This window comes from Oncorhynchus kisutch, linkage group LG4 (assembly GCF_002021735.2).
Source record: "Oncorhynchus kisutch isolate 150728-3 linkage group LG4, Okis_V2, whole genome shotgun sequence".
Classification (NCBI taxonomy): Eukaryota; Metazoa; Chordata; class Actinopteri; order Salmoniformes; family Salmonidae; genus Oncorhynchus; species Oncorhynchus kisutch.
The window spans coordinates 63,170,525-63,186,052 of NC_034177.2; the positions used below are offsets into that span (position 1 = coordinate 63,170,525).

The following is a 15,528-nucleotide window of genomic DNA, read 5'->3' on the forward strand; positions in this document are numbered from 1 at the left end:
TAAGATCTAAGAGGCCAGTCATGCCACATACCGTACGTAGCATGGCGTGTCTTTGGTGGCCTATGATTTACAAAGAAAATTATTTAATGGCTGGCTCGTCACCAAGTCTCTTTGTGGTTTTCCCTTCAAGCCAATTGAGGGCCCTTAAGTCCTGTCCGAAGGAACTGTCGTGGCGGCAGGTGACGTCTTCTTCCAATGATATTAGGTTTATTTGAACTTGATATTGAATTGTGACGTGATAATTCAATCAAAATATGTATACGTATTAACATTAAGAATTTATAGATATGTCCTTATGTTTATTTAAGGCTTCTGACAATATTTTTGTTTCCTACCCCCTCCAATTCTCACAAACACCAACATGACCCTGCATTATGCTTTGTTAATTAAAGGTTACATTAAAAGGTTAAAAACCTGCATTAACCCTGAACATCCTGGCTTTGAACATATGTTTTAGCTAATAATCTCTGTACTATCCGAACTGCAGGTCCACATTAACGTATAGAACTGATCTCACAATTCAACTGCATCTGCGTTCCTGATGACACCCCCCACCCCTCAACCAACTCTGTGCCGGGAGTGGTGACTGTGATGGTGATTAATAAAGAACGGCTCATGAAAATTACATCTCTGGATACACAATTACTGCCAAAATATGACTAAAGAAGCTCAGCGCCTGGAAGAGAATTTGTCATTTTTATACATGACACTTCCATAAATTTTCATACATTTGTGATACATCTATTACACTTTTTTTTTTTAAAGCCTTACAAAGTCTCTCACACCCCACCGTGTTTCGGTCTCTAGTTTTTCATATATTGACCATTTGTTGTTTTATTAAAGCACAGAATATTTAAGTACGATTCCCATTGTATTGTTTTCATTGCTGTTTCCTCATTCCATTTCTCCATTTGCTGTAACTTGCTGTGTAAAAAAACCTTGTTTATATGAAAGGTTGGAAGGGATGTGTTTCCAGAACTCAAACTGTACCTGTCAGTATTGTCTTGGGTAGAATGAGTCTCGGTAATGATCCTGCCCACCTTGCAGAGTCTTGGACGTCTCTCACTCAACTCAGCATGGTTACCATGTCTCCCAACCTGTAGGTAAACTTGCTAACCACTACTCCAATATTGTTAACCTACTTAGAGAAGATTGTAATGAGCCTTCCTAAGCAAGGGTTGCTACCGTGTTGTGTTCATTGCTCAATATCAGTGTCATTTCTGCAGCTCCAGATGGTTGAAATGGGGGTTTTGATAGAGTTATAGGATCGTGGACCTGCGAGCTACAGTATGGTGCTCTCTCTCTCTCTCTCTCTCTCTGTCCCCCTAGGCACTTCCTGTTTTATCACTGGAGCCAGAGTTGCTCAGGGTGTTGTGCTCCCAGTCCCAGAACAGCTACTGTCCTTTGTCAGAACAAGCCAGAGGGAGGGTGAGATCCACCCCCTTCCCTCAACCCACCATTTATATCCCCCGTGAGGCCTGCAGTAGAGCTGTCTCTCAAAGCATTATCTTTTTTTACACTAAGCTGCCTCTGCATAGCACCCATCAAATCTAGCCATTTGTCAAACTGATGTAGTGCCATGCACAGTGAGTGGAATGCAGTATCAGAAAGGCTGATGAAAAGATTTATCATGATATTCACAATCTGGCTTATCTGGTGTCTGAAGTTAAATGCCTTCTTTTGCAGTCGTAGTGTGTCATGTCAAATCTTACAATCGGGCTGCAGTATGTCATGGATGCTTACCCAAGTGTAATAGAGGTCTCACACACGCACTTCACGCACACACACTTTCTGGAACCTACTCTGTGGGCTCTGGGCCAACATCAGCACACCTCCCCAGGAGCCAACCAATCACCCAGAGAGAAGCACATCACACAGTGAAGCCTGCTCAGTACTTCCACCCGGGGGGTCAGCAATCAGACTCTTATTGTGGATGTCACCATTAGGGTTGCAAAGGGTCGGAAACTTTCCGGTAAATTTTCGGAAGTTTTCCGGACATTTTCCATGGGAATTTAAGCCTGGGAATTTGGGGGATTTTGCTTAAATTCATCAAAAAAGTTTGCTTAACAGTGAACCTTTTTTTGGGGGGGGGGGGGGATACACATCATGGCAATTCTAGGTCTTGTGGCATATTTTTGTTAAACTATCCTCAATTCAATGGAATTGCAACCCTTTGCATTCACAGTGCATTCTTCCATCACATGTACAGCTGATTCTCAAGATCTTGCACACTAATGAAATGCTATTGAGCCCACACTACTACACTGTCTGAGCCAAGGACTACATGCTTTCTGGTAAGTTTTGATTACAATACTGGGTGGGGTGAATATATTTTATATGACATACTGATCATGATTTTTGTTAACTAGTAAATAGTAGCCTAGAGCAAAGTGTGTTTAAATCAATTCTAACTTTTTCTGCTAGTTAGTTTTTGCTACCATGTGAGTTTTAGATTTGTGTTAATTCACCTGTTTCTATACATGTTTCAGTTTAAAGCATTTATCTTACAAAGGAGTTGTTTAATCTAACTGCTTAACTATTTATCTGTACATGGAATTGTATTTGGGTCATTTTTACTAATTTCTTTTCAAAACTTTACAGGAAAATGCCACAGGCACTATCTGATGTGGAGACATTTCAATGCAGCTAATGTATAAGAACAAGTTGTGTACTTTTGCAAATACTGTGCCAAATCATGTGAAGAATGCAACAAAGATGCAGAATCATCTGGCCAAGTTCCCTCAGTGCTCACAACAAGCAACCTTTGACAAATGTCCCACTACTTCTATTCGAGGTGAAATGATGAATCAGACACCTTATCGATAGCAACAGCTCATGGTCCTCCTGAAATCAGAAGTGTTTTTTACTCAATGGAGGAACATAGTCAGAGAAATGCTGATCAATGTCTTGCTCGACCTGTGTAGGCAACTGGTTCACCTCTGATGCTCACAGGTAATGTGTATTGGAAGAGATATATGAAAGTTCTTCACCCAAAATACACCCTCCAACCAGACATGCTTTATCTACTCATTTGCTGGATGCAGTTCAACAGAGTTCAAGTGAAGGACAAGCAAATCATAGAGAAAGCAGACTGTATTGCAATCATCTCTGATGGGTGGTCGAATGTTTGTGGGCAAGGAATAATTAACTACATCTCCACCCCTCAACCAGTACTCTACAAGAGCTCAGACACAAGGGACAACAGACACACCGGTCTCTACATTGCAGATGAGCTGAAGGCAGTCATCAATGACCTTGGACCAAAGAAGGTACAGTTGAAGTTGGAAGTTTACATAAACCTAGGTTGAAGTCATTAAATCTTGTTTTTCAACCACTCCACAAATGTCTTGTTAACAAACTATAGTTTTGGCAAGTCTGTTAGGACATCTACTTTGTGCATGACACAAGTAATCTTTCCAACAATTGTTTACAGACAGATTATTTCACTTATTTACTGTATCACAATTCCAGTGGGTCAGAAGTTTACATACACTAAGTTGACTGTGCCTTTAAACAGCTTGTAAAATTCCAGAAAATGATGTCATGGCTTTAGAAGCTTCTGATAGGCCAATTAACATAATTTGAGTCAATTGAAGGTGTACCTGTGGATGTATTTCAAGGCCTACCTTCAAACTCAGTGCCTCTTTGCTTGACATCATGGGAAAATCAAAATAAATTAGCCAAGATCTCAGAAGAAAATTGTAGACCTCCAAGTCTGGTTCATCCTTGGAAGCAATTTCCAAACGCCTGACGGTACCACGTTCATCTGTACAAACAATAGTACGCAAGTATAAACACCATGGGACCACGTAGCCATCATACCGCTCAGGAAGGAGACGCGTTCTGTCTCATAGAGATGAATGTACTTTGATACAAAATGTGCAAATGAATCCCAGAACAACAGCAAAGGACCCTGTAAAGATTCTGGAGGAAACTGGGACAAAAGTATCTATAATCCACAGTAAAACGAGTCCTATATCAGCATAACCTGGAAGGCCGCTCAGCAAGGAAGAAGCCACTGCTCCAAAACCGACATAAAAAAATCCAGACTACGGTTTGCAACTGCGCATGGTTTACAAAGATCGTACTTTTTGGAGAAATGTCCTCTGGTCTGATGAAACAAAAATAGAACTGATTGGCCATAATGACCATCGTTATGTTTGGACGAAAATGGGGAGGCTTGCAAGCTGAAGAATGCCATCCCATTCGTGAAGCACGGGGGTGGCAGCATCATGTTGTGGGTGTGCTTTGCTGCAGGAGGGACTGGTGCACTTAACACAATATCTGGCATCATGAGGAAGAAAAATTATGTGGATATATTGAAGCAACATCTCAAGACATCAGTCAGGAAGTTAAAGCTTGGTCGCAAATGGGTCTTCCAAATGGACAATGACCCCAAGCATACTTGGCTTAAGGCCAACAAAGTCAAGGGATTGGAGTGGCCATCCACAAAGCCCTGACCTCAATCCCATAGAACATTTTGTGGGAAGAACTGAAAAAGTGTGTGTGAGCAAGGAGGCCTACAAACCTGACTCAGTTACACCAGCTCTGTCAGGAGGAATGGGCCAAAATTCACCCAACTTATTGTGGGAGGCTTGTGGAAGGCTACCCAAAACATTTGACCCAAGTTAAAGAATTTAAAGGCAAAGCTACCAAATACTAATTGAGTGTATGCAAACTTCTTACCCACTGGGAATGTGATTAAAGAAATAAAAACTGAAATAAAAAATTCTCTCTCCTATTATTCTGACATTTCACATAATTAAAATAAATTGGTGATCCTAAATGACCTATGACAGGGAATTGTTACTCAGATTAAATGTCAGGAAATGTGAAACTGAGTTTAAATGTATTTGGCTAAAGTGTAAGTAAACTTACGACTTGAAATGTATTTGCACTGGTGACAGACAATGCTGTGAACTTGAAGGTTGCTTGGTCTAAAGTGGAGAAGTCCTACCCTCACATCACACCCTTTGGCTGTGCTGCTCATGCATTGAATCTGCTGCTCAAGGACATCGTGGCACTGAAAACAATGGATACACTCTACAAGAGAGCCAAGGAAATGGTTAGGTATATGAAGGGTCATCAAGTTATAATAGCAATCTACCTCACCAAGCAAAGTGAGAAGAATAAGAGCACCTCATTGAAGCTGCCCAGAAACACCCATTGGGGTGGTGTTGTCATTATGTTTCAGAGTCTCCTGGAGAGAAATGGCCATATCAGTCTGCTGATATGGACAGCCCCATCAAGAGGATCCTCCTGTATGATGTATTTTGAGAGAGTGGTAAGCATCCTGAAACATATAGCAGTAGCCATTGCATGGATTAATGGAGACGATGGCATCCTGTCTGATGTTCAGACTCTGCTTGCAGATGTAAGAGAAGAGATCCGTCCTGCCCTTCCCACTTCACTGTTGCTCCAAGCAGAGGAAACTGCAGTTCTGAAATACATCAAAAACTGTGAAGACCTCTGTCTGAAGCCCATACACGCCTCAGCGTACATGTTAGACCCCAAGTATACTGGCAAGAGCATCCTGTCTGGTGCAGAGATGAACAAGGCTTGTGGTGTCATCACTACCGTGTCTCACCACCTTGGCCTGGATGAGGCCAAGTTTCTTGGCAGTCTGGCGAAGTACACTTCCAATCAAGGGTTTCTGGATGGAGAAGCAATATGGCAGTCGTGCCAACATATTTCATCAGCCACCTGGTGGAAGGGACTTTGTGGAGCTGAGGCTCTTTTGCCGGTTGCCCTCCACCATCCTCCAAATCCCCCAACATCAGCCGCCTCCGAGGGCAACTGGTCCTTGTTTGGGAACACACACACACACCAAAACATTTAACAGGCTAACCAATACAAGGGTTGAAAAAGTGGTGGCCATCCGGGAAAATGTGAGACTTTTTGAGCCTGACAACGAGACACCCTCAACAAGGTTGGAAAGTGACAGTCTCTGATGTTCAAGAGGTGGACATTGAGGAGGTCCGGGGAGGATACATGGAAGCCTGAGAGGAAGACAACCAAAGCTTTAGTTTCTGGACTATAATTTTACAGATGCATGTTGTGTGCTTATTGTTTAACCATTTGATATGTACTAGTGGATATTTTGAGACCTTAAAACGTTTTTGGGAGATGCGATGGATCATTGGGGATCATTCAATATTCCCTTTATTTTGTTGTTCAGTGAAATCATCCCATGTGAAGTGTCAACTCATTTAATCAGTTTAATTCGTAACTAAAAATGTTTTTTTTTCTATTGGAAGGATTGAATCATTTTCAATTATGTCTTATGATAAGGTTAAAGGTTTGTTTCTGTCTCCTTATATGGTAAATATATCCAATGCAAAAAAAAACATTAAAATGGTATTAATTTTAATTAGCATATTCCCGTTAATTCCCATATATTTCCGTTTTATTCTCACAGAAAGTTTCCACCTATGAATATTCCCCAAAATGTGCAATCCTCGTCACCATGCTTGTAGATTTCCAACTTTAGAAGTTCAAAATCCCCTACACCATGCATGCCACTCTGTCTCTGCATGAAGGCCAAAACCCACAGCCCTAATGCAGCACTCACAGAAACCTGAGGCAAGAAAGGGGAGGAGAGTCAATGTCGTGATTGCAGATGCTACCAGCTTCCGTTGAACACCACTTAACCCAGAAATAACCCAAATTACAGGAAGCTTTTACTCTTTTGTTGTTTGAATATCAACATTTCTCCTCAGACTGTAGGTAATTTCCCATAAAGTTAACAGAAGAGCTGATTCAGAAGATGGATTGCAATAAATTACGTTAAGTGTCCCTTCGTTTAGTGTGAATTAACCCTAAAATAGGCAACCGCTATCTCTCACTTTAGATTCACAGGAATCAGTTCTTGAGCGTTATTCTGTGTCTGATGTGCAAGAAGGACACTCATTGTGAAAAGAAGGCAAATGGAAGCAAACACATTATTGAAATGGTGGTATAATGCCATGGTTAGGAAGAGTTGAAAGTAGAAAAAACGACTACAGACGAGGCAGGATCTGCGTCCCACACTGCAGTAAAATGCTTTGGGTAAAAATAACGTGAAATGTGTTTAACTGGACTGAACTACACTTACCGAATCCCAGTGGGAGAGATGTGTTAGTCAGGAGTTACCCTCAGCTAAAGAGTATTTGCGTTATGAAGCAGGCTTAATCCATGCCCGGGAGGTCTGCAACATGAAAGCACGGCACTGCCTTCCCCATAATCAAGCTCTCAGCATGACTGTGAGCTAGCAAGGCATGTGGAGAGACTAGGGCCTCTGACAGTGAATGGATGGCTACAGGAAGTAGCGTGTCCTTTCTAATTGCCCACGGAATGAAACAAGGCCAGGGACCTCATTTATATTATTACTACCTTGGAAGCAAATTCAATAGAGCAAGTCAAGACTAACAAATATCTTCGAGTTTGGGTGGGTGAGAAGCTGAGCTTGTCTAGTCATTTTGAGAAACCTGGTAAAAAAGATCAAGTTGAGAATAGGTTTTTATTACTGGCATAAGGCTTGTTTTTCTTTGGAGTCCAGAAAAGAGCTGGTATGGTGTCCATTCATGTTATATGCAGACCTCAAGCACTACCCTGAAGGCACTTGATACCATGTATCATGCAGCTCTTATGTTTATTACCAACCAAAAGCATCTGACACACCACTGTGATCTCTATAGTGCTGTTGGCTGGTCTTTGTGGACTTAAACATTGGTATACTATGATCTTTAAGGTCAGAAAATAAATGCCAGTTAGTTACACTAATGCTTACTTTTTAACGGTTCCTAAAATCAGACTGGGTTCTAGCAAAAAGTGTTTTAGTAACTCAGCTCGGTGGTCTTGGAATTCTCTCCAGACCAGCTTGAAACTCCAGGATCTTGTTACTGAAGAATGTGATTGTCATTAGGTCATGATGTGGTGGTACATATATTTTTATTTAATCATGACACATGTATGTGTCTGTAATTGAAATGTATGTCTGTGATCAAAATGTTTTAAAATATGGTGTTTCTATGTCTAAGTTGTTACTGTAACGGAGATGCAGGGAGTCAGGAAGCAGGTGCAGTCGTTGAGTTTAATAGGAACTTTAACCCGTACGCTAATAATCGGGAAGCAAGTACAGGGAGTGAATCATTTAATAAATAAACTGAAATGGAACAAAACAAGAAAAACGAGCAGCGTACAGACAAACACAGGAACAGAATCAATAATGCCTGGGGAAAGGACCAAAGGGAGTGACAGATATAGGGGAGGTAATCAGGAAGGTGATGGAGTCCAGGTGAATCTCATTATGCGCAGATGCACGTAACGATGGTGGGAGGTGTGCCGTAGAGGGTGAGCAGGAGTAAACATGACTGTACTCCCTCCCTGACGCGCAGCTCCAGCTGCCGGACAATGTCAACCAGAGGGACGGTCCCGAGGACCAGGAGAGGGCCGGTCGCCCCTGCTGAGGCGCTGGAACCTGTAGAGCAGAAGGGAGCCGAGGGGAGCCGGCCGTGGTGAGCCAGCCGAGGCGTCCCCGGTTCTTTTGACGAGGTGCGGGGAACCGGCCGAGGCATCCCTGGTTCTTTTGACGAGGTGCGGGGAACCGGCCGAGGCGTCCCCAGTTGCTTCGGCTGATGCGCGGGATCCTGCCGTGCTAGCTGAGGCGTGGGGAGCCTGCTGAGACATCCCCGGTAGCTTCGGCCGAGGCACAGGAGCCTCCGGAGCCGGCTGTGGAATGGTTGATTTGCAGTGGAAGAATGTGCAAAGTATTCACAAAATAAATAAATACAGTAGGGAAAGAGGTAGTTGTTTGGGCTAAATTATTCATGGGCTATGTACAGGTGCAGTCATCTGTGAGCTGCTCTGACAGCTGGTGCTTAAAGCTAGTGAGGGAGATAAGTGTTTCCAGTTTCAGAGATTTTTGTAGTTCGTATCTGACAGTTTCTGAAAGAAAAAAACAATTGCAAATTGTTGTGAACCTGTAAACAGTTTGAATTAAATGTTTTGCATTAACTTTTTCTCTGAACGTAAATATGCTGCACTGCCTGCGAGTTTTTAAACATTGTCCTAGTATGTCTATTTAATTGTTACACTGAACAAAAATGTAAACATCATATAAAATGTTTCATGAGCTGAAATAAGAGATCCCAGAAATATTTAATATTTCAATTTGTGAACATACTGTTCAAAAATGTGTTTACATCCCTGTACGTGAACATTTATCCTTTGTCAAGATAATCCATCCACCTGACAGGTGTGGCATATCAAGAAGCTGATTAAACAGCATGATCATTACACAGGTGCACCTTGTGCTGGTGACAAAAAAAGCCACTAAATCTAAAATGTGCAGTCTTGTCACACAACACAATCCCACAGATGTCTCAAGTTTTGAGGGAGCATCCAATTGGCATTCTGACTGCAGGAATGTCCACCAGAGCTGTTGCCAGAGTCTGTAATGTTAATTTATCTGCATACAACATCATTCCAGGGAATTTGGCAGTACATTCAACCGGTCTCACAACCGCAGACCACATGTAACGACACCAGCCCAGGACCTCCACATCTGGCTTCTTCACCTGTGGGATTGTCTGAGACCAGCCATCCAGACAGCTGATGAAACTGTGGGTTTGCACAATCAAAGAATTTCTGCACTAACTGTCAGAAACCATCTCAGAGAAGCTTATCTGTGTGCTCGTTGTCCTCACCAGAGTCTTGACCTGACTGCAGATTGGCATCGTAACCGACTTTAGTTGGCAAATTCTCACCTTCAATTCCGTTGGCACACTGGAGAAGTGTGCTCTTCATGGATGAATCCTGGTTTCAACTGTACCGGGCAGATGGCGTGTGTGGGAGAGCAGTTTGCTGATGTCATCATTGTGAATAGAGTGCCCCATGGTGGCGGTGGGGTTATGGTATGGGCAGGCATAAACTACGGACAACGAACACAATTGCATTTTGTCGATGGCAATTTTGAGCGCACAGAGATGCCTTGACAAGATCCTGAGGCCCACTGTCGTGGCATTCATCCGGCGCCATCACCTCATGTTTCAGCATGATAATGCATGGCCCCATGTCGCAAGGATCTGTACACAATTCCTGGAAGCTTAAAATGGCCCCAGTTCTTCCATGGCCTGTATACTCACCAGACATGTTACCCCTTGAGCATGTTTGGGATGATCTGGATTGACGTGTATGACAGCTTATTCCAGTTCCTACCCAGTAAGTTCTCACAGCCATTGAAGAGGAGTGGGACAACATTCCGCAGGCCATAATCAACAGCCTGATCAACTCTATGCGAAGGAGATGTGTCGTGCTGCATGAGGCAAATGGTGGTCACACCAGATATCACAGGTGGGACCAAGTCACTATTATTCAAGTCACAAGGTCCGAGTCTCAAGTAGAACGGGTCAAGACTCGACTCCAAGTCGTGCATTCTAAGAGCCAAATGGTCGAGTCGCACGTTTTCAAGTGAAAATAAAAGATACATCTATACATGCTACAAATCTTTGTCTATTTATTGAGGCTACCAGACAGCCTATGTAATTGTAAAATAGGGCCATACGGGCATGAAATGAGCAGAAGGCAAGGCAGGTAGACTGGCTCAGTGTACATTTATTTACAGGTCTTGGTGATCCAATGGTGAAAGCGCCATATCATACAAAATATACAAGGAGATGTATCCAAATATGCATGGGCAATATCCCAAAAGAAAAAGCCTTTATCAGCCCTAACCTGTCCTATTTGAATGGACATCGGTAGAGGGCAAGACTGTACAGACTCTCCTTGAGAAAGCCAAATCAAATCTGTCTAACAGGAGCTCAAACCGGTAGGCCTACATTTAATAAGCGCTTGGACCACTTGACCACTTGGACTCCCCGAGGACCATACAATTACCCAATTGGCAGTTACAACCAATAAACGGTTCTACAATGTAAAAGGCAATTTCCATATACCAATCAAATAATTGTATTTGCCACGTGCCGAATACAACAGGTGTAGAACTTACAGTGAAATGCTTACTACAAGCCCTAACCAACAATGCAGTTAAAAAATTACAAAAAGAAATAAAGTAACATTATTAAAGAGCAACAGTAAAATAACAATAGTGAGGCTATATACAGGGGGTACCGGTGCGGGGAAACCGGTTAGTCCATTGTTACAATAGTAATTTAGTCTTTGTCATTCAATGTCATGAATGATATTTCAACACCATGCATACATGGAATATAATTCGATTTTAATCAATGTTTTGTCACCAAAGCATAATTTTACCCCCCTTTTTTGTGATCTTGTCTCATCGCTGCAACTCCCCAACGGGCTCGGGACAGGCGAAGGTCGAGTCATGCGTCCTCCGAAACGTGCCCCGCCAAGCCGCACTTCTTAACACCCGCTCGCTTAACCTGGAAGCCAGCTGCACCAATGTTTTGGAGGAAACATTGTTCAACTGACGATCGAAGTCAGCCTGCAGGTGTCCGGCCCGCCATAAAGAGTCGCTAGAGCGCGATGAGTCAAGTAAAATTGGTTGTGCAGTCAGGGTGCAGTCAGGGTTCAACTATTTTTTTAAACAGTTAAAAGGAGTATCATTGTGCAAAAGTGCAGCAATAAATATAAATGTCCTTTCATGTGCAGCTTCAGAAGGTTTATGGCCTGTGGGATAAAAGAGGTCTTGTATCTGTTGCTGTTGAGTTTGGGAAGTTATAAAACGACAAACCTGAGGGGGAAAAGCGCACAATCATCAGAGGGGGGGGGTCAGGACCGTCTAGGATACTGTTCGCTCCACTCACAAGTTGTTTTCTGAATGTCACTAAGACCTGTGCCTGTTGCACCCCCGATGACCTTGCTGACCACCTTAACCACCCTGTCCAACCTATTTTTGTTGCAAACATTAAGATTGCCAGACCAGTCCACCATCGAGAACATCAATAGGGATTCAATATAAGTCCTGTAAATCAGTGTTCAGCTTTAAAAAAAACTAAATAGCTGCTGCTGTCCCATTTTTACAGATGGCATCTGTGTTCTCCTCAAACGTCTGCTTGTTGTCCAGCACATTTCCCATGTACTTGTCAGTACTGACCAGTCATTTCCCATGTACTTGTCAGTACTGACCAGTCATTTCCCATGACCACAGTGGATGTGGGGTTCAGTGGCTGCCTTCTAAAGTCAACGGCCATATCTTTTAGTTTGAGACATTCAGTTGAATCAGTTCTCTCACCATGACACAGTCCTCTACCACAGGTCCATGCTCAGACTCTCCCATCCTGTAGTGGACCGACGATGACTGAGTCATCAGCAAACTTGATGTGCCTGTTTTTCTATCCGCTGCGACAGTCATGAGTGTATAGTATGTACAGGGCACACAGCCTCGTGGGGATCCGGTGGAGGAGCAGAGCTGCTTTGACATGACGCCATTTACTCACACTTGTTGGGACCGGTCGGTAAGGAAGTCCACTACCCAGCCCACAATGATCACGTCCAGCTTTAAGTGGGAGAGAAACTTCTCTGCTAGCATGTGAGGCTGGAATAGTATTGAAGGCCGGCGATAAGTCGATGAACAGAAGCCTCGCATGGGTTTGTGGGCGTTCCTGGTGCTTGTAGAGGAAGGGTTAGAGTGGCGTCCTCCACCCCTGGGGGGTCCAGGGAATTCTCAATCTGACACAGTACATCCATCTTGATTAGCTTCTCAAATGATTTCATCACCAATGATGTCAGTGTCACTGGCCTAGTCATTTTAGCATCTTGGGGGATTTGCATTTTGCCACGAACAACAGTAACATGCTTTCAGAGTTTAGGCACCTTCAGTATATTTACCTGTTTTTTTCTCTCCTAAGGATGTCATCATATCCTCTATTTGCAGAAAAAGCTTCAGTTACTTTCCTGCTTGCAATGCAAGACTTCAACTATTAGAAACTGCACACGCATGGCCTAAGGTTTATGGGAAGCAAAGTACATTCTCATGTCAAGTTGAGTTTCTAAATGCCAACTTTTCCATGAAAACTGGTGCATGCATGTTTTAGGGTATTTTTTGTGTGTACGCAACGTTTATACATGAGGCCCCAGGCCTTTTCTACTTGACACTAATTCAAAAGAATAGCATTATTCACAGGGCTACTACGGGCTGATGCTTCGGCAGAGGCAGGGGGCCGTTTTGTATGTTTCCCATCTTACAATGATTCACTCTTTCTAAGGAAGATCCAGATTGATGAGATGGATGGAAAGGTTGAGGTGGCATAATGCAATATGCTGTATATTTTCCCATTTCGGCCCTCCATCATACACAGCATTTTGTCAGACTCCGTGTATGACAGACAATCTCAATACACACAGAGACTTATTGTAGCCTAGAGAATGTTCTGCTATAGCAATCCAACTCACTGGTGTGGATATGATGTTTTTCCCTGTAGGCTGAGACTGGAAACGGGATTGAATCAAATCTGTCATAGTGTTTCCTGTTTGTTGCGTATTTGTTTACACAAATATTGCTCCCGAACCCACTTCACAGAGCCCCAAACTATTCTGCAACATTATTTGACCCGGGATAGAAAGATGTTTATGCTGTATAAATACTGCAATGTAGGTTGATCCCTGTATAACAAGAACATGGATTTGGTCCTGTCTGTTGACGTTTCTGTGCACCTATCCATTTAAATCATCTAGTTACATTACAAGTACAGTCAGTTCCCCCCCCCCCCCCCATCTTCTCCACTGTTCCCGCGTTCATCTGCTGTGGTTCCATCAAAGCCTCTGCCATATTTAAAGATTAGCTATGTACAAAATGTTGAACCGGAAGAATCCAGGGAGGATTATCTCGTCTTCCAGAGCAAAACATGCTAACCAGGCCTGATGCCTTTTGTGTGGCGCCTCTGCAGTGGCTTCTCAGTCACGGCCTGTGTGCCAAGGTCTGGTCTGGTGGATGGCATAGCGTGGAGTAAGTTAGTTAGTAAGAAGCTGTCTGCCTAGGGAAGCTCCAGCCTGGCGCACGCACACACACACACACACACACACACGCCACAGGGTGAATCCAGCAGAAGCCCTCATGACACCCACACGACACGCACTCTGACAGGGCAGCAGAGGCTCCCTTCTCCATGGTCCTTACCCACCATGACATGCAGGTTGACTATTAATGTCAAGAGTCGTATCCTGGAGGCAGAACTGAGAGATGTTCCATTAGAGGCCAGCTGCAAATTAAAAATTGGCAATATTGAAAAAATTCATGAAAACAAAAATGTGTTAAGTTTAGGCATTGTGGTTAGGTTTAAATTCAGATTTGATTACTTTGTGGGTGTGCTAGATAGTGACCACTCTGCATAGCTGCTTCCAGAACAAGATTCATGCCGAAAAACGCTAACCCGCTGCTCATGACATTCCAATCAGATGCACCAATTGCAAATTAGTGGTTTTCAGCTACACTGTTTCTTTTCAGTCAACGACGCAGCGGCATGATCGTTTTATTACTGATGATCTGCAATCGCGATGATACCCTCTAATCGCTTGTGAGCTTTGCAAATTATCCACATAACACATTTAAATTACCAGTGTTACAAAAAGCTAATTATTTCACAGTAATGGATTATGTTCTACTGTATCTACTGTATAATAGCATACTATGAGATCCTAAAAGGCTCAAGCCAGTCTTTAGAAATGGAGCTTATTGTCTGTAGACGTTTCTGTAATAACCTGTAATAACCTTTTCCCTGTTACTGCTGTCCCAAGTTTTTCCTTTCTGCTTTCAAAATGTTTGCTGCTACTACTGTATGACACCAACAAAGCAACTTGTCCGATCTGTGTCACTGACAGATTTGTTTTCTTTGTTTTCCCAGTAACCTTTGACCACTTCCAGATTCTCCGGGCCATTGGGAAGGGAAGCTTCGGAAAGGTAATGCAGTCGGCGTTCCGACTCCCTCTGCTCTCTAGCTACTCTGTGTGTGCGTATGTGCTTTCAGCGCCACACAAAATATTGTATTTGAATTCCATAATTTTGAATTTGTATTAGGATATAGAATTTGAATTCATAATTTTTTTCATTTGTAATGCACAAATGTGATCATTTTATTCATGAATTGAACTTGTATTTCACGATTTGAAACTGAAATGAATGAATATTGCATTCAGTTTTAAAATTCTATTTCAGTAATTGAATATTCAAATCAAATTAAATATTTATATATTCAGTTTCAATATGGTAGATGAGGTCATAATTGTCTGTGTATCAAGTTGACAAACTATTATTTCAAGTGTATCAAAGTTTCATATACTCAACTTCTCAGATTCAGTTTTTAAATGCAGTTCTCTAAATTCAGATTCAAAACCAGACACCATCCTGGTACTTTTCCAGCCAGGAAAGGTGAAGGAGGACAGATAAAGTCAAACTCTCTGTGGTAAACAGTAGCATCTGGCAGTTTCTGAAACCAGTGTGGCATGTTGAATTTATTTTCTTCTGTTGAATTTGGCTCTAGCATTTGAACCGTTTCGGCTATAAACTATTATGACCCCATTCCTGAAAGCTAAGATGATCTGAAACATGGACGTGCCTTCTGTTCCCCTGGG

General features: G+C 42.7%; 1 protein-coding gene across 1 annotated transcript in view; it reads left to right on the forward strand.

The window, feature by feature from the left end:
• The window catches only part of LOC109888954 (serine/threonine-protein kinase 32C), a 143,419-nt gene that overhangs the window by 41,157 nt on the left and 86,734 nt on the right, over positions 1–15,528 (forward strand). The window contains exon 2 of the mRNA XM_020480101.2: positions 14,802–14,857. Coding sequence (XP_020335690.1) covers positions 14,802–14,857 — 56 coding nt within the window. The remainder of the gene's footprint in view (positions 1–14,801; positions 14,858–15,528) is intronic.